Below are 27,766 nucleotides of genomic sequence, written 5' to 3'. Positions count from 1 at the left end.
GTGCAGCCACCATGCACCTCTTCTAATTTGTGCGGCTCGGGCTGCTACCTTCATTATGCTCCATTCCTGTCCTCTCCTTCAATCCCACCTCCCTGCCTTATGCTCTACCCACCATGCCTTTAGGTTGTTGTGTTTTTTAATCCAACCTTTTTGCACAATTCTGGAGGTTTACAGCCATGATTTAAGCCTTAAAGCATTTTTTTTAAAACTTGAGGCTGCAGTGTGATAAAGTCCTTAGTGGGTTGTGTGGTTTGAGAAAGACAAAATTCCAGCTGCATGAGCTCAGTGGAAATCTGGAAGCATCTTTATTTAGGGTGTAGAGAGTTCCTAGAAATCTGAAAGGGGATCCATAGCTAAACTGTGAATCTCCATCCATGTTCAGTCTGTAATTGTAAATAAATGCCAATAATATAAAATACTATCAACCTCTTGAAGATATTGGAAACAAAATAAAATCACAATTAAGCATTTTTACACATCTAGTGTGTTACAATCCAATGCTACAAATACATTTGCAACAAGATCATGGGCCTGGAGACCAAGCATTACAAGGAACAAATTGGGGAGCTATATATGTTTAAACTTGGAGAAGAGAAGACTGAGGTAACATGATAGCTATCTTTAAATATCTGAAGGGATGTCATGTAGAAGATGGAATCAGTATATTTTTTGCTTCTCCAGATAGAACATAAACCAATTGGCTCAAATTACAAGAGAACAGATTCCACTAGACATTAGGATGAACTTCTTTTGCTGTAAGAGCTGTTCAAGCTTGGAACAAACACCTTTCAAGAGTACTTTGGCTGAATATTCCTGCATAGCTGGAGGTTGAACTGGATGGCCCATGTGGTCCCTTTCCAACTCTAAAATTGTATGATTTGTCTATGGACGTTATCAGACAAGGGAAATTGGAAGTATAATCCAATGGCAATCCAAACGCAATCATGGGGTTTAACATTATTGCGTGATACGCTACCACACGCAAATTTGGACAATGGCATGCTATTTTCAGGCAATGGGAAGCCAGTTCGAACACAATTCGCATTCATGTAAATTCGCTGAACCAGCGAATTCACGTAAATGCGTTCTGGCCCCACTTTCTTTTCATTCAAAATTAAGAGAAATTCCTCACGTGTGATAAAGTCCTTGATCATATGCACAAAAGGAAACACACACTGCGTATTCTCACACACTGCAATCTTTCATGCTATAGGATAAACATAATCAGATCGTTTAGAGGTGGGTACCCATTTTCCACATATCCCATGAATACTCTGGGTCTCAGTTGTTCTTCATTTATTAAATTAGATCTAAGCCCCAAATAGCATTTAATGAAAAGAGTCATACACCTTGGAGGTTTCTGGAGGTGCAATTCTCAGTCACCCCCTTTTTTCAATGGGGGGAGGAAAGCCTACAAAATTCCTTCTCTCAAGGAAATTAAAAGGCTGTAAAGCAATTAAAAGATGGTCAGCTGAAGTCACTCAATACCCTAACTCATAATTTCTGCCTTACAAAATGTATCTTGGAGGGATAACAAATGACCATTTGTTTTGCATCTGGTTGTAGGCATTTTCTCAGCAATCCAAAGTAGGGCATGAACCCTCTTCCCCATAGCATTGCTGGGGCACAGGCGTTTCTATAATTCTGTGGTGAAAGGTAACAACAAAAAACATATCATTTATGAATTATTTCTTTTTTTAGTTTCCTTGGAGACTACTTATTTCTCTGCTTAATCCTGCCTTTCCATGGTTGAGCACACAATGTTGCAGATTGTGTGTGTGTGTGTCTTTTGTATCACAGGATCTCATGGTTTTGTGCCCTCTGATCACATGGAAATATTTCTGTTTTTGTCCTTAGAAGGGGAGGGAATCACATGGCCTTCAAAATGTTCTTGAACTGCAGCTCCAAGCACTGTGCACCCTAGCTATGTTGACTAAGGCTGCTCAGAGTTATAGTCCATCAACCTTTGGAGGGACACAGAATTCCTCACCTTTGTATTAGAAGGTAGCCACTAGGCTAGCTTTGCTAAAAGTTTTTGATCACAATTTTAAAATGGGGGAAAACAGGGAAAGAATACCCAAGGGGACTGTGGTGTTACAAGGCTAGGAAACTAAGGGGCGCTCACTGGGTTGGGGCTGCGACAATTGCACGCCATGCCCCCAACCTGGCCTTTTCCCAGCACAAAAAGGAGCGGGACAAAGCTACTCCTTTTTGCGCCAGGGAAAGGATGCCTTTGCTGCCACAGCAGCATTACTTCATTGCAGCATGTGTAAATGCTGCGCCACCAAAACACCATGGATCTGTCACACGTGCGGTCAACTGTGCGGCTTCCCAGTGGACTGGGACATGCTGTTGTCTGAATGTCACATCCCCAGTCCACTGGGAAGCTGGCTCTTTCTGACCATCTGTTTTGCCCCTAAGAACGCAAGACAATTTTTCAGTACCCAACTGTTTTTATTATCAAGTGCCTTAGGATGTATTTGGGGTATTACAGCTACTGTGTATTCTGAAACATGAAGGGAGGGTGAGTGATTCAAGGTACCTGACTGATACAATCAGAACAATGCCATTAATGGCCAACCAAAACGTATAAAATACATCATACAAGCTTTCCAAGCTTTACTGGCTTCTTCTTCAGGCAAAAATATTAAATTTCACTGATACAACATTTGCAAGTGTCAGGCCAGCAAGATTCCTTCTATTCTTTCTTATTGCCCCATGTAGCGTTTTTCCCATAAAGGGGAGTTCTCAGGAAACGGCCAGATTTCATGTAGGCAGAAATCTTGTCCAGCGCCTGCAGAAAAAGTTGTGAGAAAGAGCCTTGTTAGACACGACTATCATTATGTGTTTCAACCATCTGTGCCAAAATCCTGGAGAAACGCTTGGATTCCCAGTGATTGGGCGGTATATAAATAAAACCTATTATTATTATTATTATTATTATTGATTGTTTTAGTATCTAGAATGATTATGATATGTGGGGGGAAACAAGCATTGATGTGTTGTGTGGATCAGCCAAGAAAGGGTTTTCCAGAAGTTCAGGAAACTCAATCAGGAAGAACACAGGCAGGCATGAGGTTACCATGTGATTCTTTGCACCTGAGGAAGTAACTGCCTGCACAGAAATGTACATGTTTTTCAATGTAGAAATGTGCATAGAGGGTATCTTTATACTGCAGAATTATCAAATTTCTGCCATTGATCTGCCCTACACACCTTTGTTGTTTAAATTTATAATATATGCATGCACACATATATACCTATGCTACTCCTGGAAATAACTCAGACATGGACTGAATGTTTGTTCCAAGCTGAAGCTAGGAGCAGGTGTTGGAGCTCAGTGCACATCCCTTTCCCTTCCGTTTTCCCACAGCATTGTGTCTTTGGCACAAAGATCCTGGCTTGTATCAAACTAGACTAGAGTTACCTTTTACATTGAATTGTAGCTTAATACTGACCAACTGACTAAGAAAATAAGCCATATTTAGAAGTAAGGTGAAGTAGCTTTGTGCCATGGTTGGTGTCATAAAATCAGTTTAAACCCCTCAGGCATGGAAAGGAAGTGCTTTTGCATATGACCTAGAAGAACATCATGAGTTCCTACAGGTCCAGCATCAAGTATGAAATATTTTACAGGTGTGGATTCAGCCAAAGGAATGTCTTCTAGCCTGAACTGCGAATTCCACCTTAACAGGCAGCAGCCATATTGATTGAAGGAAGTCTGTTTTGCTGACAATCAGGACACAAAAAGGATGTAGACTCCTCCCACCAGCTAGTGAAGATGTGACAAGGAATTACAATAGGGATTCTGCTTCTAATTATTGCCCTCGCTGGCAGGAGGGGAAATTGTTATTCTCCTTGCATCCTGACTGGCACCTGAACAGACCTCCTTTGCTAGATGTGGATACTGACTGTTAAGATGGGCTTGTAGAGGCATTAAAAATCATGGCCAGGGTTGTGATTTCACAGTGTTACTGAATACAGAACAGTTACAGATCTGTAACTCTAAATTACAAATCTGTAACAACAAAACAGAATGCTGCCTATCATGTATTAATTCATCCTGGAACATGAAGCAACATCTGGGTTTAAAGAAAAACAATATTTAAATGTCCTGGCCATTGAAGAGATGTTATAGACCTCCAACTATCTTTACCAGCTTTGCACTCAATACAGAACAACCTCTGACACCCTACTCCATGACCAGGCACTAAGTGGTAGAACCTGATTTGTCTGACTTACCTTTTGTGACACCTAGTGGCATGCTAGAAAGCTGGGAACATTTGGAAAGGTTATTTCATGTGAGGATCCTTTGTCGCTAATTCCACTAAATTCCCTTTGACACTAATCATGCCAAAACAACTCTTCCAAATTTCAAGCATAAGCCACAGTAAATTTCACCTCAAAGCGATCCAGGAAATCCTTTAGATTTTTGAACTGATCCAAGCATTTTGGCTGAAATATCCGGTGCACATCCAAGACATCATATGCAAGGAAATCTACATAGGTGATCTAAGAAATTTTTAGAAGGAAAAAAGTGGGGGGAAAGGAAGATATTGTAAAGTGAATCACAGGCTAGAAATAAATCTGTGCTTCTATAAGAATCATACCCAAGATACGTACCTTATTTTCTGCAAACCATTTTCTGTCTCCCAGAAACTGGGAGAACAGCTTCAGCTTCCCAGGTAGTTGTTCAATGTATGCAGGCTTTAATTTTTCCTGCAAAAAAGTATATTGAGTATCATACATAGGCTCAATTTCAGCTAAGTTCTTCAAAAATCTCAAGAGAGTTCACAATCCTAGGTTTCGCCCCCTCTTTTCTCACTTCTGCTTCCCTTTTCCCACTTCTGCTAATTCTACATTCAGAACTTTTCCTCTCCCCACCCAACTGAAACCCAGGAGATGAGAAAGAATATTTGATAAGCTTTACATAATTGCTCCCTTTAGACAAATTGTTACGTTGTCGTGTGCTTTCAAGTCATTTCTGACTAATGGTGACCCTAAGACAGTCCTGTGAACTGCTGAGAGTGTGTGGTTTGCCTCAGATGCTGCTGCCAAATAACCACAGGAGTCCAAGCTGGAGGAAAGGCCACAACTTTATTAATTAGCAAACAATTGGTAGGGTTGGCACAAAGCATGAGGTCAGGATCTGCGAAATCAAACAACCCCATGTTTGTCTGATTAGCAAAAGCCTGGTCCCCACCAGGCATTGGGATGACCTAGGGGCTAAGGAACACCACTTAACTGCAACTCTGCCATGCGTACACATATTCGCTAAGCCCCTAGTCACCGGGAGGAGCTCTCACGTTATGGCCCCCGCAATGGCCATACGCCTGCCCTATTCACCCCCGGGTCCTGACTGACTCCCAAACCAGAGCTCTGTAGCCCTGGTACACACTGTGCAGATCCTGGCCTATGCTGCCGCCCACAAGCTGTGACAAAAAGCCCAGAACCAAGCGGTGGGTGGGTGGGAGAAGCACTCCAGCACCTCCTCCCTTCCAGCTTGGCTCCATCCTCATCCGGAGCCAAGCGCCGACTGAGGGCCGGAGCCAGTGTCGGCCTGGCCGGGGACCAGGGCACAAATTGGCCCCAATGGAATGGGGATGGGGGGAGGACCTACCGCCCCCCACCTGCACTGCCCCACTTACCCTGGCCCTTGCGGCCTAGGAAGGGAGGAAAGGTAGCGCAGAAGCACTCCAGCGCCTCCTCCCTTCCAGCTTGGCTCCGTCCTCAACCGGAGCCAAGCGCCGACTGAGGGCCGGAGCCGGCAGCGCAGCCTTAAATAGGCCCCGGCTCCGCCCCCAGACCACGTGGTCAGGGAGACTCCTCCTCCAGGGCAACTGCCCAATGAGCTGCCCTGGAGGACTGGAACTCCCGGACCATAGAGCCCGGCTCCTAGAGCATCGCGGGGCGGAAGAGACACCCCTTCCGCCCCATGCACCAATAAGGAGCTGGGGCAAGCCCCAGAGGACTCTGGAGCTTGTAGTTTTGCTGCCGCTTCTAGCAGCAAAGCGGCCTGCCCGTCCAGCCGGGCGGCCGCTTTTTGCCTGAGGTCACCCAGTGAGTCATTCAGTGGCTGGGTGGGGATTCACATCCTGCTCTCCAGAGTCACATTCTAACATTCAAACCACTATGCCACACTGACCATGTCTTCCAACACACTCACTGAATATTTGTCCTCTCACTTATTGCCAAATCAGAATTCCCAGTCCTCCCTGTAGTACATGTAGAGCATCTGATTAATCTAAATGAATTTAAGTCTCTGGGACAAGATCAAAGGGTGTTAAAAGAACTGGCAAATGTAATCTCAGCGCTCCTGGAGAACAGGAGAAGTTCCAGCAGACTGGAGGAGGGCAAACATTGTCACCATCTTAAAAAAAAAAGGGGGGGGGGGATCCCTAAAATTATCAGCCAGTTAGTCTGAAATCAATACCAGAAAAGATTGTAGAGCAGATAATTAAATGGAGTGTCTATGAACATTTAGAAGGGAATGCCATAATCACAAAAAGTCAACATGGGTTTTTCAAAAAAATAATCTGATTTCTTTTTTTTATATATATAAAATTACCAGCTTGGTGATCAAGGGAATGTGATAGACACAGCATATCTTGATTTCAGTAAGGCCTCTGACAAGGTCTCCCATGGTATTCTTGTAAACAAGCTAGTAAAATATGGGCTAGACAAGACAACTGTTAGGTGGATTTGTAATTGGTTGACTGGCCGAACCCAAATGGTGCTCAGTAATGGCTCCTTTTTATCCTGGGGAGAAGTGACCAGTGAGGTCCCACAGGGTTCTGTCCTGGGCCCAGTGCAATTCAATATCTTTATCAATGACATGGATGAAAGAACAGGGAAAATACATATCAAATTTGCAGATGACACCAAATTAAGAAGAATAGATAATACCCCAGAGGACAGGATGAACATTCAAAATGAACTAAATAGATTAGAAAGCTGGGCCAAAGTTAACAAAATGAATTTGAACAGGGAGAAATGTAAGGTACTGTATGTAAGGCAAAAGAAAAAAGAAAAAAAGAAAAAAAGAAATGTATAGATATAGGATGTGGGACACCTGGCTCAGCAAGACAACATGTGAAAGGGATTTAGGAGTCCTAGCAGACCACAAATTGAGCATGAGTAACCAATGTGATGTGGCAGCTAAAAAGACCAATATGATTCTAGGCAGCATCAACAGAAGTTCACTGTCTAGATCAAGGGTACTGCCAATCTATTCTGCTTTGGTCAGACTTCACCTGGAATACTATGTCCAGTTCCGGGCACCACAGTTCAAAAAGGATGTTGACAAGCTGGAGCATGTCCAGAGGAAAGCAACCAAAATGTTGAAGGGCCTGGAAACCATGCCCTATAAGGAGAGACTTAGGGAGCTGAGTATGTTTAGCCTGGAGAATAGATGGTTAAGAGGTGATATGATAGCCCTGTATAAATATTTGAAGGGGTGTCATATTGAGGATAGAGCAAGCTTGTTCTGCCACTGCAGAGACTATAACATGGAACAATGGATGCAAGCTACAGGAAAAGAGATTCCACCTAAACATTAGGAGGAACTTCCTGACAGTAAGGGCTGCTTTGACACTGGAACACACTCCCTTGGAGTGTAGTGGAGTCTCCTTCCCTGGAGGTCTTTAAACAGAAACTGGATGGCTATCTGTTGGGGATGCTTTGATTGTGAGTTCCTGCATGGCAGGGGGGTTGGACTAGATGGCCTTTGTGCTCTCTTCCAACTTTATGCTTCTGATACTATGATTCTACCCAGACACAAACCACAAAACTTACAAAATCTGGGCTATAGCATATTCTTGCAAGATCATTTCCAAAATCCATGACCTGATTCTCAAGTATATCCATTCGGATTATTTCTTCTTCAGTCACACCACCTGTAGCAACACAAGATGCAGAGAGTCAGAATGATTCCAGTCTTAATCAACTATATGGCCTTGCATTAATTTTGGGTTTTAAGCCAGCAACCAAACAATCGTTGGCCTCGTAAACACTCACACATCTTGTGCTTGCGTGCAATGTATCGCAGGATGGCATTACTCTGTGTAATTTTTCTCTCACCATCAATTAGATAAGGGAGCTGGGGAAAGAGAGAAGATTATTGACACTGATGGAATCCTTAAGTAATTTCCAGAATTGCTCATCCTCACTAGACAATGTTCCATTTATTTAGGATTTGTTGTTGTGCGCTTCAAGTAATTTCCAACTTATGGCGACCCCATGGCCTTGGGGTTGCCATCATGGAAATTCTGGGCAAGGGTTGTTGAGGAAATTTGCCACTGCCATCCTCTGAGGCTGAGAGCATGTGACTTGCCCAGTGGGTTTCATGGCCAAGCGAGGAATCAAACCTGGTCTCCAGAGTCATAGTCCAACACTCAAACCATTACGCCACGCTGAATACACAGTACAAAAACTTTATTATTATAGGTTTTCTGAACATAAAGAGCCAGAGGAAAATGCTGGGAATATTTCATTCACCAGGTGTTTTGGACTCCCATAATGCTCTGTCATTGGTCATGATGGGCTGGGATTTCTGGAAATTGAAATCCTAAACATCTGAACAGCCAAACATTCTCTGCTACTGCTCCATGGGAAAGAGCAGAGAAGGAACAGCAGCAGCCATGCCTTGACAATTTATCTTGTCTTGTTCTCAAGTACATCACCTTCCTTCCTTCACAGCACATACCCAAAATACATTCTTTAATTCTCCCCCCCCCCCTCCACCCGCCAATGCCAAATGGGAAAACAGCTTTTCTGGCCAATAGCCCATATATTTAAACTTGCACATTGGAAGCCTATGACTCTGCTGCAGGATGTACCAGATCTTGGTTTTTGTTGTTTTAAAGTTATGTCTGGATATTCTTGGCCTGTCACTTATTTTTCTCCTGCAAGTAAGAATGAAACCAGAAATAAACTGAAACAACCAGGTTTTCTTTTACCCATTGCCTGAGATTCTCCTCATATCCATTCCCAGTTTCAAGATGATCTGTAATTTCTACTAAAAGCAGTACTCAATTTAGCACTGTGCGATTAGGCAAGAGTCTCTTCCCAAGAACACTCGAGGATGGTCTACTAATTACCCAAGCTTAGAAAACTTAGCTTTTTAGAAGTGCAAGTCTTAAAATCTTCCAGACTGCATGGTCAGCTGGGGGATGCTGGGAGCTTTAGTTCAAAAATAACTTTTTGAGTTAATCTGGCGGCAATTTCCACACATCTCAAAGTCAGCAGCAACAAACTGATTCCACTTCCACACCATCACTTAACATTGTTTGTGATGCCACAATTGTTACGTACATTTGGGAAGTCGAACCCAAGTTTCTCCTTCACACTAGTCCACTGACTTCTGTCAAAATCAGGAGCTGTAAATATAGACACAAGCAGTAAATGCCAAATCCATGCCTGTACCTACCTAGGATTATTTTATCTATTCTGGCTATAGTTTGCAGGTTCAGTGGGGATTGAGGCTCCACTTAGTAATAATGACACCAACCACATTTGCTGGGATAAAAGAAGCCAAAACGTTTTGTTACAGCTGTAGAGTTTTGGCTCCAGCATGGGTCCAGATCCAGGCATTGGCCAACCTGCCTGCCAACCAATGTAAACGACCTCACCAATCCCATCTGCTGGGTAATATTATGCCATACCCTTCAACATTTCACAGATGAAAACTGAAACGTGTGTGACCAAGCAACATCAAAATGTTGTCAAGATGGCAAATATTAATGAAGCATACACAAGAGATGGCAGCAGTTTGCTTTTGCCTGAGTATACAAGGAAGGAGAAGATTCCAGCCCTCCTCTGCTCTGCTTTCACCTCCCCGTTGCTGAGTGCAAAATACCTTAGTACTTTGAACTCAGTTTGCAACTACTAAAGTAAGCTGAGGGAGAAAATGGAAAGCTGAAGAGAGAGAAACTGAGAGATTTTAATAGCAGCTGAAAAAGAGGGATGGCAAGGATTAATTGGGGCTGCCAAACTGGGACAGTTGGAGGGCTTGTTATGCTGTTTAACCCTGGGCTTACATAATTAGTTCTTCACTAATACCATATTTATTATCATCAGCAGGTAAGTATGGAGAAAACTCACCTTTTAGTTCAGTTTAATTTTATTAATGTTTAAACACAGCATAGTCATTATTGCTGGATATTCCCACTGCTAGAATACAGCACTGAACTGGACACTTTCCAGTTTATAGACAGTACTTCTCATGAAGTAATTGCATGTAGATGTTCCCCTGCTCACCAAAAAATAAACATTGGCTTACCTGGTGAGATGTTTGTTTTAAGCAATGGAGACGAAGGCATCCTTGATGTGTGGGTTAGACCCTGTGGCTCGCTCTAGGTCAGGCAGGAAGTAGACAAAACTTTAGAGGCGTGTCCACAGGATAGGACTAACCCCAAAAGCAAGCTTCAGTTAATGTAACAGCCTAGAGAAGGAAGGTTTCTAAGAACTCTCAAACAACTAAGAACCAAATTTTAGGGCATCTAAAAAAAGGCCCAATAACCAAAAAACTGTAAACGTCCAACGGGACGAGAAAAAACACTAATGGTTGACCTCAAAAACTGGGTGCCAGGAGATCAAGACCAATCAGAGGGAGGGGAGGATGCCTTCGTCTCCATCACTTAAAACAAACATCTCACCAGGTAAGCCAATGTTTATTTTTCCAGCGATGGAGAGAAGGCATCCTTGATGTGTGGGATATGGCATAGCTCCCAAAAAATAAGGGTGGGTAGAAGGAGATTGAGTTAATGAGGTACTACAGCCTGTAGTACCCTCCTTCCAAAAGCCGCCTCAGATGACTGGAAGGAGTCCAGGCGGTAATGTCGGACAAAGGTAGATGTCGAGGACCATGTAGCTGCCCTGCAGATCTCTTCTGGAGAGGCATTAGTGGAGAGTGCCACTGAGGTTGAAGCACTACGCATAGAATGTGCGAAAACAGTTCCAGGGAGAGGCTTTGTAGAATCTGTATAACACATGGATATGCAGGACCTGATCCATCGAGAAAGTGTAGAAACGGACACCTGTTTGCCCATGGAATTTTTGTGGAATGAGACAAAAAGGCTGTCAGTCAAACGGAACCTTTTAGTTCTATTAATATAAGTGCGGAGAGCCCTCCGAACATCCAGTGTATGCCCAGTCTTTTTTGGGTTGAGGGCAAAAAAAGGGTAGGATGATATCTTGGGACCTGTGGGATGTAGAGTTTATCTTGGTTATAAAAGTTGGATCTAGTCTTAACAACACAGAGTCTTCTCTGAACATGCAGAGCTCTTTGCGTATGGACAGGGCGCCAAGTTCTGAGACTCTCTTGGCTGAGGTGATGGCTGTGAGGAATAGAACCTTCAAGGTAAGGAATTTTAAGTCTATGTCTTTTAGTGATTCAAACGGAGCTTTGGTAAGAGCCGAAGTACTTTGTGTAGGTCCCAGTTAGGGTATCTGTGTAGTGTGGGAGGTCGGATGAGAGTGGCTGCTCGAAGAAACCTTCTGACATAGTAGTTGTTGGACAGTTTGTTAGCGTGTTTTTGAGGAAAGGCAGAAGTGATGGCAGAGACCTGTCTTTTGAGAGTGTTGGGCTTAAGACCTTTATCAAGTCCTTCTTGGAGGTAAGAAAGTAGAGAGCTCACAGATGCCTTGAGTGGGTTAAGTTTGTTTAGCTTACACCAACGGGCAAATGATCTGAAAGAATATTCGTATATTTGTCTGGTGGAAGGTCGTCTAGCATTGATGATGGTGTCTATCACCCTAGCTGTGAGCCCTTCTTTTATCATATTTTGGCGTTCAACCTCCAAGTGTGAAGGCTGAGCCAGGCTGGATCGGGAAGGTGAAACTGACTCTGGGATAGAAGGTCTGGGCGAAGCGGGAGCTTGAGAGAGTCCTGAGCCATTGTCAGGATCTCTGAGAACCATGGTCTTTTTGGCCAGTATGGGGCTATTAGTATTATTGTAGCTCTTTCTTTTCTTGCCTTTTTTAGGCACTTGTTGATCATGGACGTTGGAGGGAAGGCATATAGAGTCCTGTCTGGCCATGAGGCATGTAGAGTGTCCATTTGTTCCGCTCCTTGAGTTAGGAACCAAGAGAAGAAGCGTGGCAGTTGATTGTTTATGGGTGATGCGAAGAGATCTACCAGGGGCGTTCCGAGCTTGTGTGTCACCATGTGAAAGATTTGAGGATGTAGCTGCCACTCTGACTGGTCTATGTCCTGTCTGCTGAGCCAGTTGGTTCTCGTATTTAGAGTCCCCTTGATGTATTCTGATCTTATCAAGAGGAGATTTGTTTGTGACCACTTGAAGAGAAGCTCTGTCTCGCTCATTAGAGACTTTGATCTTGTGCCTCCTTGTCGATTTATGTGGGCTTTTGTTGACATGTTGTCTGTCCGCATCAACACTGGTTGTCCTTTGACCAGGGATGAGAATTGTAGAAGAGCCAGGCGCACCGCTCTGAGTTCTAGGAGATTTATGTTGTGGCTTTGTTCTTGAACGGACCATCTTCCCTGTGTACAGGAGTTGTTGAGTGTGGCTCCCAAGCCCCGCAGACTGGCATCTGTCGTCAGTTGTAGTTCTTGAGGAGGCCAGAGTGGCCGACCTGTTTTGAGATTGGGAGAAGTCCACCAAAGGAGGGAGTGTCTGACCCTGTGAAGTAGTATCAGTCGTTTGTTGTTCTTTGACGATATGTGTTTCTGATGAGGAAGGAGAAACCACTGGAGAGGCCTTGAGTGAAATCGGGCCCAGGGTGTGCAGTCTATCGTTGATATCATTAAGCCTTGTAATCTCACCAGGAGCAAAAGGTTTGGTGAGTGAGAGCGGGACACGAGGTTGATGGTCTGACAAAGTTTGTTTATTCTTTCTGGTGAGAGGTATACCTTGCTGTGTAGGGTATCAATGATCGCCCCGAGGTGGAGAATATGTTGGCAAGGTTCTAGGTGGCTCTTCCCATGACTGACCAGAAAACCATGTCTTGTCAATTCCCTGTAGTCTCCAATGGGCCACCAGCGATATCATGACTTCCTGAATGATTATGTATCCATTCTGTTGTATTCCCTATCAGAGACATGTGCATTGTCCAGAGAAAAGATTTTTGAAGCATTTTTGAAAGATTTGTATTAGCTATGCCTGGGCATGAATGTGCCTATCACAAATGCAAAAAGTAGCTATGTTTTATTTCATGCAGAAAATACTATTTTTCTCTAAATTTGTAAACATAAATACAATGACAATGCACTGCAAATACAAAACATAATTACTATACCAATATTGCTGTGTTGCTGCATGTAAAAAAAAGAAAAATGCAATGGCAGGAGATACTAAAATAATTACAGCAACAATATAGTGTATATATGTGAGAATAATTGCTTTCCCACCCACATGGTTGAACTCTAAGGATTTTTTAGAGTTGTTGCTCTTGGTATAAACATCTAACTGATTATATTCATGTCAATTCCTGAAATCAGTTTTGCATTAAAAAAAAAAAAAAGGAGTGACATTTTGATTTGTGAGAAGAACATTGTTATTGGCTATTGTAATGTAAATGAATAACTATCAATAAATGTCTTTACAATACTCTCCTTGCATTTTATCAATGTAACCTTGATTTAATCAAACACATACATTTGATGTGTTATAAATCTTACATTTCTTTTGATCCTGCCTCACTCTGCAAATAGCCATACCTCATTTTGCACTGTATGTAACAATGCTGTTCTTAGATCAGCTAATGAAAGATCTGAAGCAGCATAGCTGGTTTACAGATTATGAAATGATTTATGTGTATGGTTTAGAGTCTAAACGTTAGAGATAACAGTAGGAGAAAAGGTAGGCCTGTTCACTTTAACATTCAATTGCAGGTAGAAGTTCAACAGTTTAAGCCATCTGCTGAGATTCTGTCTGATACATATCTTATTACATGTGGTCCTCATTTGATTTATAGAGGGGAAAATGGCTTTCCATCTCCCCTTATACCTACCCACAACTCGACAAGACCAACTATTCCCACAAAGTGGGGCACCTTTTCTGCTCACACTCTTCTCCACTATGATGGGATTTAGTGACTGATTTCATTTCTATTCCACCTTTCTCTCAAAAGGTTGTCCCAGGCAGGTAACAACAAATTTTAAAAAACAGAAAGAAACAACACCACAAACTATGATATAATTTAATATTGAAAGCAATTAAATTGAATTTAAAGGAATTAAAAAGCATATTAGTAAAATAGGGGTGTACTTACTAACATCAGTAAAAGAGACAGCAGTTCTTCAAGGGCTGTTAATAAGTACAGTACTCTAAAATGTCAAAAGTCCATCTGAACAAAGGTGTTTGCCTATTGGCAGAAGGACAGCAAGAAACATGTCAACCTAAGCTGCTTTGAATGAAGCAGCCTGGGAGTAGCCACTAATAAGGCCCTCTCTACCATTAAAATGTAGTAAATTTATATTTAAACTATAATAATCTGCATCAATACATACAAATATGTCTACAAATACAGGTGGGGTGGAAGGCTCAATCCACACATATACATTTTACGAGGTCCAGAAAAACCTTGTTGCTATCCCTCCTGAAACTGATATTTTACAAAAGATGTGCACAAAAACAGATGCCTGGCCAATTACAAACCCAATTAAAACAAAATAAAAAGACCAGTTTACCATAATTTATAATATAATCTTATGCTCGGATTAACAATTTCAAAGTAGAGCAGATTTATTTTATTAGTTAGATTTCTTCCACCTTGCTTGCAATGAACTGAAGGCTGCATAGATGCCCTTTCCCCCTCTTCTTCCTCCTCAAATTTTCCCCCACATCAGAAACCCTGCAACATTAGACTAGGGAGATTAGCCTTAGTTCTCAAAGTGAGTTTCATGGCTTAATGGGGCATAGAACCTAGGGCCCCATTCCCACTGGGCTATAAAGCGAATCAAGAATCGGATTATAGGAACAACATTCCCATTTGAACTTGCATTCAATCCTTGTTTAACATCGTTTCCATTTGAATTCGCGTTCGATACTACTTTGATTGATTTCTCTAGAGAAAACCTGAATTAGTGGTGGATAACCCAGGTTATCCTGACACCACTTTTCCAGCGCGTTTTTTTTTGCAGCTGCCGTGTCAGATCCAGGACAAATTAATGGGAACGACAGGGTGTCCGAATCGGTATTTTAGGAGGGGAGGAGCAATGTTCAAGGGGCTATCCTGAGGGTGTCACCCGCTTTGTTCTCTTTCCTGCATTCCCAGCATGATTTCCCCCCATTCGCGTAGCCTTTCTCCTGGTGGAGCGGGAAGCAGGGCAAAGTGATCGCATGTGTAGTCAATTTTTTTTTAAATTAAGCTTTTGATCGCCTATACGCTCTGTCGGGTGTCCGAACATTGCAAATTGTTCCACTGGCCTCCAAACACGGAAAGCACATGACACCCCCCTGCAAAACCTCCCCTGTGTGAGGAGACCCATTGCACACCATTTTTATAACTATTATTTCTTCTTTTTCCTTTTTTTGTTTTTACTGAGCGCCTAAGCTCTGGGCGGCAGATTGGCTTTGCAGCCATTTGCTTCTTGGCCAGTCACAATGATGCCTAGTCGCCCAAGCGCTCAGGCGCTTCAGCGATCCATTGACTGCTTAAAAAAACAGAAAAACAGGTTTGAAAGATGCAAATGCGAACAGGGAACAAAAATAGCCCTATCAAAATGCATCGAAGCAACTGATGTCACTGTGACATCTAATAGCCTAAGCATTGATTGACAGCTTAAAAAAGAAAAAGAAAAAACGATTCAAGACAGGCAATGGGAAGGGGGAACAAAAATGTCAGCTTCAAAATGCAACAGACAAATATCAATGGGAACAAGAACATGGGTCAAGAAAAACCAAGTCCATTTACTCCCTTTTGTAATGGGAATGATGGACATGATTCGAATACAACTCAGGAACTCAGTCCAAGCCAGACTCGCAGCAAGATTCGTCATTCCCAGTGGGAATGTGACCTAGATCTCCCAAATCCAAGCCAACCTCACTGGCTCTCCAATTTGATATGGCATCAGAGAGTTTAGACATAACCAAGGCTTGTCTTTACCCTCTTTAAATCAAAAGGAAAAGAATTAGTTTGCTCTTCCACACACATTTATGTCATCAGCAACCAGAAAATAAAATCTTGTAGATGACCATGCTGTGCTGACACTTGCATTAAAATAAAAGTTAGGTTTTGCTAACTGTTAGAACTTTTACTCTCGTGAGACAGCAGATTCCCATGTTTTTCATTTAAAAAAAGAAAGGGTGCATTCCTTTAGCCTAATAGTGAACCTATGGCTCAACTAAAATCTAGCAGGCCAGAAATATTTAATCAGTGGGATTACACAATTGCCTTGCTGTGTCAGAAAATACTTAATGTAGTGAAACATTCTGAATCAGACAAACACTGCTGAGAAACTGAGCATGAAGACAATTTCTTCCTCTGCTAGCACCCACAACTGGGATAGAGCCTCATGGATGCTCCCTTCAGAAAAAGTTGGGGATTGACTAACTGAAGGGAGAGGTGACATCTGAAGGGAAGAAGGAAGCAATAGGCTTGAGTATATAGACCAAAGAAAGACACAGAGGTGAAAACAAGGGCAGGCATTATCTGCCCTTTCTTTTGGCTTTTACACAAGTGTTGATGCTTCTTTGCTTCCAATATTCTAACTCCTTACCTTCTCCAAAATAGTACTGTTTGTCTTCATATGGTGTTTCTGTGTATTCTAGAAGTAGCCGGATTGCATGGGCAAGCTGCAAGAAGACAAAGGGAATGAATTAGGCTATCTGAGGCTACTTGTCAGTTGCTATATGTTGAGGAGAGACAATATATTTTGAAAGAGACATTGCCCAGGGACACAAGTGGTAGTGTAGAGGTTCCTTTAGCACTTAGGTCCTCCTTGTAGTCTTCCCATTGGGACTTCTAGTTAGCCTTTGTGGAAACAGAACATGGGGCTAGATAACCCATTGGTCTAGCCAAGATCTTCTTATGTTCAAGGATAGCTGCCAGGACCAAAGGTAACGACTGCTCACATTTGACACTGCTAGGAGCTCTGCACCAGTACAAACCACACTTTTCTATGCCCCTCCTCCCCGGTACACTCAGAAATAGAAGTCTGAAAGTTTTCATATCTCTTGTTCCTTTGCCACACATTGTTACATTCTCTTAACTGGGTTTGTTTGAAAAAAGAGAGCTTCAGACCATGACTAATTAAAGTCACTGCTGTAAACAGACCATCAACAAGATTAAGGATAAATGACACTCTCATCTTGGTTTGTTGAAGTAAATTTGGCAGTAAATGCTTTTAATTGTCTTCTCACAGCCATGTCAAAGGAGGGAGGCAAGGAGGATGTATGAACTGGACAGGTGGTGAGTGACTAGGGAGTTTATCAGACTCAAGTTTTGGACCCTGCAATTGCACTAAGGAAGTGTAAAGAACGTTGCAAAATGACTGTTTCGCGTGATTTCTTACCACATTGCTTGCTTTTCCGTTATCCCCCCATAACGTTATGTTAGCGCTACAATTGCGCGAAAGTTGCGATTTCCGTGATGCGAAACCATGCATTGCGGAACTATTTACTACACCAGCGCCTTCCTTTTGTCTTTCACATTTCGCAACAACATATTTGCACATGCACCTTGGAGGTTTTGGTGGCATCCTGACCTTTGTGCTTCTGGGGGGGGGGGGGGAGGGGAGAGAGAGAGGGGAAAGGGGAGAAGCCCCTTCCAGTTTCCTGTTTTCGCCTAGTGTGTGCATGCGAATGTTCATGCCAGCTAGCTCCAGCTCCCTGAGTACTAGCTTTCGCGTGGATCCTAGTTATGGGGCTGGAATGGATGACCCCTAGGGGCCCCTGTCACTTACAGCCTCCTAGGTGTCCATGCAGGACAGAGGAATGGGGCTGGGATGGATGACCCTAAGGGGACCCTTGCATTTGCAGCCCCCCAGGTGTCCTTGCAGGACCGAGGAATGGGGTGGAATGGATGACCCCTAGGGGCCCCAGTCGTTTACAGCCTCCTAGGTGTCCAAGCAAGAAAGAGGAATGGGGCTGGGATGGATGCCCCCTAGGAGCCCCTTGCATTTGCAGCCCCCCAGGTGTCCATGCAGGACAGAGGAATGGGGCTGGGATGGATGACCCCTAGGGGACCCTTTCATTTGCAGACTCCTAGGTGTCCTTGCAGGACCAAGCAGTGGTGCTGGGATGGATGACCCTTAGGGGCCCCTTTCCTTTGCAGCCTCCTAGGTGTCCATGCAGGACAGAGGAATGGGGCTGGGATGGATGACCCCTAGGGGTCCCTGTCATTTACAGCCTCCTAGGTGTCCATGCAGGAAAGAGGAATGGGGCTGGGATGGATGACCCCTAGGGGCCCCTTTCATTTGCAGACTCCTAGGTGTCCTTGCAGGACTGAGCAGTGGGGCTGGGATGGATGACCCCTAGGGACCCCTTGCATTTGCAGCCCCCCAGGTGTCCTTGCAGGACAGAGGAATGGGGCTGGAATGGATGACCCCTAGGGGTTCCTTACATTGGAAGCCTCCTAGGTGTTCATGCAAGACAAGGCAACCCCCCCCCCTCCAAGGGGTTGTCCTGAAAAAGGAAGGCCACCGGAAGGGAATGGGGTCAAAAAGCAGCCCAGCATCATGGGAACTTTGCAATCAGTAACTTTAGCATTGCGTTGCGCTGCTGCCTACCACACCAAACAATTTCGCAACATATTTCGCAAGGATAATGGGAGACCATGGCCTAGCTTCCCTTTTTGCCCGCAATGCCCAAAAAGGGGAGGAATGATGCTTAAACTACGGGAATGTTGCGCAACGGGCTCCCATAGAAATGAATGGCATCTGGAAGGACGTCGCACTTTCACATTATTGTGCAACGTTGGTGACGCTAACATTGCACGATAGGCAGGAAAAATCGCCAAAAACTCACGTCTGAGGAACTCCTAGGTCCATCCTCCTTGGGATATAAATGCAAGCAACACTTTGTTGGAGAAGACAGAAGCAGAACTTTCTTTATTTCCTTGTTGGAAGTGACAGGAAGGGAAGAAATGGAGGGGCGCCAGTGACATTTGCAGCAATGTGGGTGTGACAAATGGTTTATTGCAGACTGCAGGTTGTGTTGTTGTTGTTGTGAGCCTTACAGTTGTCTTTGCCTTACAGCAACCCTATCACAGGGTTTTCTTTACAAGATATATTTAGAAGACACTTGTCTGAGGCTGAGAGAATGTGACTTATTCAAAGTCATCCAGTGCATTGCAGCAGTAAACCAATCAAGCAGAGATGTTGTCACTTTTTTCTCTCTCCAAATTACTTTGTGCAGACCATGATTACACAAAGAGATGATAAAGGCAATTTGCTCTGCCCACGGGTTCAAGGGATGTGAGTCAACCTGCTGCAGGGCTGACTTTTACACCAAGACAGTGTGGCAATCATACAGCCCTCCAGAGGTTATTGAACTGCAATTCCCATCAGGTCACATGATTGTTATCCTAGGTTTATTTTTATTTGTTGCTTGCTATATTTTAATATTTAAATGTTAATATGTATTAATATGTATTATGATTAATTATTTTTATAGAATGTACATCATAGGCTGGTTTATTTTATTTTAGTCTATTTTTAACTGATTGTATATACAGTTGGCCCTTCTTATACACGGATTTTTTATACACGGATTCAAGCATACACAGATTGAAAATGTTCCAAAAAAGTATAAATTTACCTTGATTTTCCATTTTTTAATAAGGGACACCATTTTGCTATGTCATTATATGTAATGGGACTTGAGCATACACGGATTTTGTTATACACGGGGGATCTTGGAACCAAACCCCAGCGTATAACAAGGGTCCACTGTACAGCATTGTGCAAATTTACAGTGCTTTATAAATAGTTTAATAATAATAATAATAATAATAATAATAGATTCCAACAGCAGAGCCCATGAGAAGGAATGAGAGCTGCAGTTCAATAAGATCTAAAGGTGTTGCATAAACCCTAGTCTTGCACTAGGGGAATCCTATTCTGTGCCAGCCACTCTCCATGAAATGTTCCTTTTTAGCAAACTCTTATTGAATGTCTTATTTTTCTTCCTCACCATCCCAGTCCTAAGGGTTAGGCCAGGCTGGAGACGAAAGAGAAGATTAAAATGATCTCAGTGCTTGGATTGGCTGGCTGGCTCCAAGCCATGCCGACATATACACACAGGAGACTCCTTTGGAAAGGAGGTCTAGCAGGCTGCTAAGATCCACTGAAATAAATGGGGAATTATGTAAAGACACAAGGTGCAGTCTTACGGATATTTACTCAAAGGCAAGTGCCTTTGGTTCCAGTGTGGTTTCCTTCTAGGCAAGGTTGCCATTTTCCCCAGAAAACTTGGGAAATCCTGGATTGAAGGGACTAAAAAAATGTCCCAGCTGGCTGGACCAGTTGAAGCAGTATATCCTGGATTTCTCCTTTGTCATAAGATAATGGGTACCCTGTTTCCCCGAAAATAAGACATGCCCATAAAATAAGCCACAGCAGGATTTCTAAGCATTTGCACAATATAAGCCATACTTTGAAAATAAGACATAGTGATAGACCGGGCGCAGAACAGAAGGGGATGGGAAGGGAGCAGAAAGATTGGGGCTAATGGTTCTAAAGGAAATGGAGTCACAAGAAATTCAGGATGAAATTCTGGGTTTGCAGAGTTATAACAATGTTCCAGAAGATGACTTAACTACAGTATATTTGAATAAATATAGATTGTTGTACTATACTTAATAAAAATAAGACATCCCCCGAAAATAAGCCCTACTGTGTCTTCTTGAATAAAAATAAATATAAGAGAGTGTCTTATTTTCAGGGAAATACGGTAGGTTAAAATTATTAAAATGTGGTAGTGGTGATGAAGTAGGAAACCACACAAGAAGACTGGCCCTGGCAGGATCCTTATCCTGCTCTGCTGGCTCCATTGCCACCTTATTTTTCCATTCTCTCCCCGCATTCCCCCAGCAGGGCCAGAAGACCAAGAAAGAAAAGGAAGCAAGCAGAGATGGCCTTGTGTTGTGGTAACTATGTCACTGGTTTGAGCATAGGGCTGAGCAGCATGGTGGAACTTCCCTTACTCTCTGGAGGCTGTTTGGAAGGGAAGTCCTTTTACTCTCTGGGGCTGGAAGCCTCCCTCTCTTCACACTGGCTAGGGGGCAAAAGAAGCAAAAACAAGCTCTTCGCTTGATAAGGTACTGAGGCTGAAACATAATGGTAGTAAAAGTCCAATGATTAATCTGGGTACAATGTGCATAATCTGAATGCAAATTAATAACATCCATCATTATAATAATTGGCATAATAATGTGCCAATTAGAGGCCCAGATATAAGGGACTGCAATAGGGCAGCCCTCCTTCTAGGGAGTTTATCACATGAAGGAGATTGGGAGTTTATCCTGTGAACATCCCAGAAAAATTGCATAATTTACGCGAAATGATTTCACACGACGTCATGCAAAACCCGCCATTAAAGTGGTCACAAAGAAGCATTAACGTGTATCTTTTGACTTTGGAGATTTCAGCAACAATGCATTTCCAATATCGCTCTATTTGCACGACTGCGTGTGATAATCATTCGCGCAGTTACTTGCCATTTTCGCTTTATTTTCTGGGTGCTTTAAATGTGCTTTAATCTCTCTTTAATGCAGAAATTAGCCCCAGTGTGATAAACTCCTAGGTAACCTCCAGGGGACTGTCAACCCCCACACCAGAGGCCTTTTTGGAATTCCTCCTGGGTAGAAGGCTGAAATGGAGGACTTGTCCTGGAAAAGGAGGACAACCTTGGTCACCCTGAACCCGTGACTACTGCCTGCCAGCAGGGTGGCCAGATCTCCTGACCCCAAAGGAGAGCAAGGACCCCCACAAAATGCAGGACACTGATGGGAAAATGTAGGCCAGAACCCACTCAAAGCTAAGAAGCCTCCTATAGAAATGTAAATCCATGCTTCTCAGTCATACTGGAAATGAATGTTGTGCCAACTAAAGTTCCCAGAATTCCATAGCATTGAGCCAGGGTAGTTAAAGTGGGGCCAAACCAAATTATTTCTGCAGTGTGAATGCAGTCTTACTGCCCAGATCCCCCCTCCAAATTTCCCCAGACAGACTTACCCCTCGAATGTCCCAGTAGCCCAGCGTGACTGCCATCCTCCTCGCCTGGCAAGAAGCAAAAGAGAGGAGCCTTGGCACCCCGGAAAGGATGGCACAGCCAGGAGTTTAGGAAAACGAAACCTCTTCCGAGGGCCAGGCACTAGAGACCTTGGGACCAAGGAGCAGCTGCAGTCTCTGCAGGGAATTCTTTGCCAGGAGTGAGAGGGTTGCTTTGCTATTTTTAAAGGAGGAGGTGGATCTACACATCTCGATAGCCAGAGAAATCTTGCAGACTATTATAACTGAAAGGAAGAAGTTGGCAGCCAGGGCTTCCCTAGACTTCAGTCCAGTCCCTCAGGTGCATTTAGCCACTAAATGCATCTGGAAGTTCAGTGAAGCCTCTCTGGCTGAGAATTCTAAATGCTCCTCCTTAAGCTGCAAATCCCAGAATGCAACAGGAGGCAGCCAGAGCAGTTAAAGTGGAATAGCAAGCAGCACTGTAAGAGTGTAGTGCAGTAATCTAGTTAGTTCTCAGTCTCTTTCTGGGATAGTTAACCAGGCACCCTTGGAAATAATGATTCCCAAGTCACAGACTGGATATGGCCAAATGCTATGGGGCACAAGCCAAAAATACCAACTGCAGGCAGTCCAAGGGGAAGGCAGTTTTTAGGCTGCATCTACACTGCACAAATAATGCCGTTTGGCACCACTTTAACTGACTCCCTACAAAGAGAGGCCACAGGTTCCAAAATTCAAGGTCTATATTAGTGATCCCATCAGAAGACCCAAAAGAGGCAGACAGAAGATCAGAGGGTAGAGGGAAGGATCACAGGGTATAAATAAACATAACAACAACAGCCATGGCTCAATGCTAGGGATTCTGGGAATTGTAGGTTATTGTGACACCAGAGCCCAGAATTCCCTAACATTGAGCCATGGCAGTTAAAGTGATGTCAGACCATATTGTTCCTAGAAAGTGAATGTAGTGTATCTGTTTCAGCTGAAGAAGATATGGAGGAATCCAGTTAGCACCTTTAAGACTGAGTGGGGAGAAATCTAGCATAAGCTTTTGTGGACTGCAGTCCATCAGGTGCAAAGAAAGGCCACAGGTTCCAAAATTCAAGATCTATATTGGTGATCCCTTCAGAAGACCCCAAAGAACCAGGCAGAAGATCAGAGGGTATAGAGAAGGATCATGTGATACCCAAGGGCATATAGGGAAGAGCACAGATGAAAGAGAACCAGATTAATAGGGGACAGAAAGATATGCACACAAAAGCAGAGCGGGGAGAGAACCTTTGGTTACTTGATCAGTTCTTGGTTCAGCTGTCAAGAACAGAACAAACCAGCTAGGCATTTTTAAAGGCTCATTTAGCAGTGCCTGCACTAGACTCTGGAAAGTTTCTGTAGACATACCTCCTAGCAAAAGTGAAATAGGCCACCAGAAAACCAACACCCAGACCTACCCAACTTATTGTTGATAGTAGTATTATCCTAGGCAGGGGGGATGTATCCCAATTTAGTTATCTGTATTCAAGTAATTTCTGACCTGTGACAACCCTAAGATGACACTATCACAGGGAGTTCTGTTTTGTTCAGAGAAGGTTTGTCTTTGTTGTCCTCTGTGGTTTCCATGACCAATGAGATTCAAACCCTGGTCTCCTGGAGTCGAAATTTACTCATTTAGGTATGTGTATGTACATGGAATTCTCATATCAATGGAGCTTGTATCACCTGCATGGAAATGTCATGGGACTGTGATGCCAAGAAGAAGAAGAATCCTTTATGCCCTTACTTTCTACAAAATTGGCTCTGCTCCTCCAAATCTTATGGAGTTTATATCACCTCCATGGAAATGTCATAGGACTGTGACCCCAAGAAGAAGAAGACTCCTTCATGCCCACAGACTTCTACAAAATTGGTTGTAATTTCTCAAAATCTTACATCTCTGGAATTCTTATGACCATTTAACAATGGACAATATCAGATGACTGAAATCGGAAGTATAATCCAGTTTCATCCTGAACACAATCATGCATATTTACGTTATTGTGCGAAAGGTTATCAGACGCATTCGCTGGCATTCCGAATGCACTCCGAATGCAATCATGCATCAATCCACACTTAAGTAAATTCGGTGAACTAGGGAATTGACAAATCCTATTCCCAGGTTACTTCGCATTCAATGAGGTGTTGTTTGGTGTGATATGCATGTCTGCTGTGGCCCTGGTATTCCCTCCCCCCCATCAATTCCCATGATCCTCCGTTTTGTTTTGGCTTCCTTCTAGGACTCTTCCTTGGCAGCTGGGAGGAAAGCAAGCTCAGCCCAAAACAGTGGGTTTGGGGCTTGCCCTGCTCCTGGCCCCTTGTGCCCCTCGGGGACCTTTTTGCCTCCCTCCCTCCCTCCCTCCCTCCAGGGCCAGGGGGCTTCAAAAAGAGAGAAAAATCCCCCCCTCTTTTTATTAGCCCCAAAGAGTTCTTCTTCTTCCCCCATTCCTCCTTCTTTGGGGGAGGATGGAGTGGGGCAGCCTAAGGAATGGGGGGTCTGTTTTCCTCCCCTCAGCGGCATCACTCTGGGCTAGGGTTGCCATATCTCCCACCTAGGGGTGGGACTTTCCCAGTTTGGGGCGGGGCCACACAGTCCTGCCCCGGTTTGGCCCCACCCCCGGGACTCCCCCCCCCCCAGCGAGGCCCTGGAGGCAGCTTCACCCCTCCCCATGGCTATGTCCCACCCTCCCTGCCTGGCTCAGCCTAGAGAGCAGGTCTTCAGGACACCTGCCACTCAGAGCTATTGCCAGCCCACTTGGTATATATGTCTTGCAAAAGGCATTACTTTCCAGGTTACAGTGAGGAAAAGAAAGGCCATAAATGGTTCATGTTTCACTGGGAGTCTAAATGTCTCATCTTTTAAATGTATACTGCGTCAGTATTCTTGTAATTCTTTATCACAGGATCGTTTTTGAGGCCCTAAACACCTTTACTTGTAATATGCAAATTTCTCCCGAAGCTGACCAATGGGAAAGAAGCAATCAGCCCTCTATTTGGGTTGGTTTTCAATGGCTTGGTGAAGGAAGAGATTTTGCCTTGCTTCTAAATAGGAAGGGCTTTGGGGTAGCAAAAGGCTGCAGAAATAGCTTGACCCCCCCTTAAACATCCATGGCTCAGTGCTATAGGATTCTGGGAATTGTAGTTTCTTGTGGCACCAGAGCTCTCTTGACAAAAGGAGGCTGAATGGACCACAGAGCTACAGTTCCCAGGATTCCATAGCCTTGAGGAGGAGGAGGAGGAGGAAGGGTGCCTTGAAGGGCAGAATTGGGGCAGAGGAGGAGGAGGAGTTGGAGGAAAGCTGAGTCAGTGGCCATTAGGTCTGCCTTGGTTTTTTGGGGTTTTTAAATTATTTTTAAAAATATAAAATACTTATTTTATTTTATTAATTTTTATTATTGCTTTTTATTTTTTTATTTTATTAATTTTTATTATTGCTTGTTTTTATTTTATTTTATTAATTTTTATTATTGCTTGTTTTATTTTATTAATTTTTATTATTGCTTGTTTTTATTTTATTGTATTAATTTTTATTGCTTGTTTTTATTTTATTTTATTAATTTTTATTATTGCTTGTTTTTATTTTATTGTATTAATTTTTATTGCTTGTTTTTATTTTATTTTATTAATTTTTATTATTGCTTGTTTTTATTTTATTTCATTAATTTTTATTATTGCTTGTTTTATTTTATTTCATTAATTTTTATTATTGCTTGTTTTTATTTTATTTTATTAATTTTATTATTGCTTGTTTTATTTTATTAATTTTTATTATTGCTTGTTTTTATTTTATTGTATTAATTTTTATTGCTTGTTTTTATTTTATTTTATTAATTTTTATTATTGCTTGTTTTTATTTTATTTCATTAATTTTTATTATTGCTTGTTTTATTTTATTTCATTAATTTTTATTATTGCTTGTTTTTTATTTTATTACATTAATTTTTATTATTAAATATATACACCCCTGCTTTGTTTTTTTATTATTTTTTATTATTAAATATATGCAAGTGCATTTTCTGTGTATTTATGGCAATTTGAATGCTAACAAGTCTGCCTTTCTTGGCCAATTATAGTGGTGATGATAATGATGATGGTGGTGATATTGATATCAACAAGCCTCTGAGGCACGGCCAATGTAACTTGCTGTGATTTTTACAAACTCATGCACAGTGAAGAAAAACCACAGTCCCTTGACCAAGTACACACTTCTGAGAAGTACAGTTGAACCCGAGGGCAAGTACATTTCTGCCATCTGTCTAGGAATAATGCCCAAATGTCCTCCATTTTGATCATGCCTAAAAAACATGCATTTATATTAAGATTTTTTTTAAAAACCTCAATTTTTTCGCATGTCCTCCATTTTTAAAAAAACGTGTCCTACATTTGAAAATGTTGCCCTACATTTGTCCTACATTTGTCCCGGTTTGGAGGTCCTGACTTATGGCAACCCTACTCTGGGCTCACAACCAACTCCAACTCCCAGAATTCCATAGCCTTGAGCTGCAAAGAGTTAAAGAGGTGCCACACTGGGTTATTTCTCCAGTGTGGATGCGCCAGCTCTGGTTCCTGCCCAACTTCCCCTCCCCTTTCCACCTCCTCCGACTCATGGCAAGGAGGCAGCGACATTGCCTTCAATGGGACTCCCAATGGACCAGGTTAGAATCAGAGAGGACCCAGGCCCCCCACAACCTGGCTGCAGCAAAGCTCTCCCAAATGTGAAGGACCCCTACTCTCCCCACATCCCCCCCATAGCTGGAGACTTAAAGGCACAGACACAGTCTCTCTCTCTCTCTCTCTCTCTCACACACACACACACACACACACACACAACCATCTGGAGACCCCCACCCCACTTTTTGGTTTTCTTGGCAGGTTTATTCAGGTAGGGTTTGCCATTGCCATTTTCTGAGGAGGCTGAGAGAGTGTGACTTGCACCAGGTCACCCAGTGGGATTACATCTCTGTTTTTTAGAGCCATAGTCCAATGCTCAAACCAAGTACAGGGTTGCTTTGGACTGATTTTGAATTGCTGAATTGCCTAAATAATGTGAAATGAGGGGTAATGAATGCACAAATAAAGTGCATTGCCTAAATAATGTGAAATAAAGGGCAAAGAATGACTAAATAATGTGAATTGCCTAAATAACGTGAAATAAGGGGTAATGAATGAACAAGTAATGTGAATTGCATAATAACGTGAAATAAGGAGTAATGAATGAACAAATAACATGAAACAAGGCAAAACCATGGGAATCAGAGGCAAGCCCCACCGGAGGTGTAAAAAGGTCATGATCCGATTCTGCCCTCACTACGCATGTGCAGGGATACTAATTCGAACTCTAGACTAGGAACGCTACATACTCATATAACTTCTTTTGCATTTGCACTACTTTGGCTTTGGGTTGGGCTCTGTGTTCTGTGTGTTTGACAACCATTCGCGTAATAGCGTTCATTTTCGACTTGGCCCTACTTTCTTTTTTTTCCCCGAAATTGGGAAACATTCCTCCCGTGTGATATCATCCATAATTAAATATGGTGCTGCATACACATTCCAGGAAGCTGTAAATAAGACGATCAAACAACTGCAAACCAAGCATTACAA

At 42.9% G+C, this 27,766-nt stretch overlaps 1 protein-coding gene across 1 annotated transcript; it reads right to left on the bottom strand.

Moving 5' to 3' along the window:
- Nucleotides 1–281: 281 nt before the first annotated feature.
- Nucleotides 282–22,466, bottom strand: LOC149316134 (glutathione S-transferase Mu 4-like). The gene is made up of 8 exons (XM_089514864.1): nt 22,139–22,466; nt 16,682–16,757; nt 9,313–9,377; nt 8,017–8,098; nt 7,795–7,895; nt 4,624–4,719; nt 4,402–4,512; nt 282–2,794 (listed from the first exon to the last, which is right to left on the bottom strand). Exons 1-8 carry the CDS (start codon nt 22,172–22,174, stop codon nt 2,699–2,701), a joined length of 663 nt encoding a protein of 220 aa, XP_089370990.1. The 5' UTR covers nt 22,175–22,466; the 3' UTR covers nt 282–2,698.
- Nucleotides 22,467–27,766: the final 5,300 nt, after the last annotated feature.

Source organism: Sceloporus occidentalis, unplaced genomic scaffold (assembly GCF_023333645.1).
Source record: "Sceloporus occidentalis isolate IW3139 unplaced genomic scaffold, rSceOcc1.0.p SCAF_3, whole genome shotgun sequence".
Classification (NCBI taxonomy): Eukaryota; Metazoa; Chordata; class Lepidosauria; order Squamata; family Phrynosomatidae; genus Sceloporus; species Sceloporus occidentalis.
Note: the sequence above shows the minus strand (reverse complement) of the source record. Positions and strands in the feature narration are given on the sequence as shown.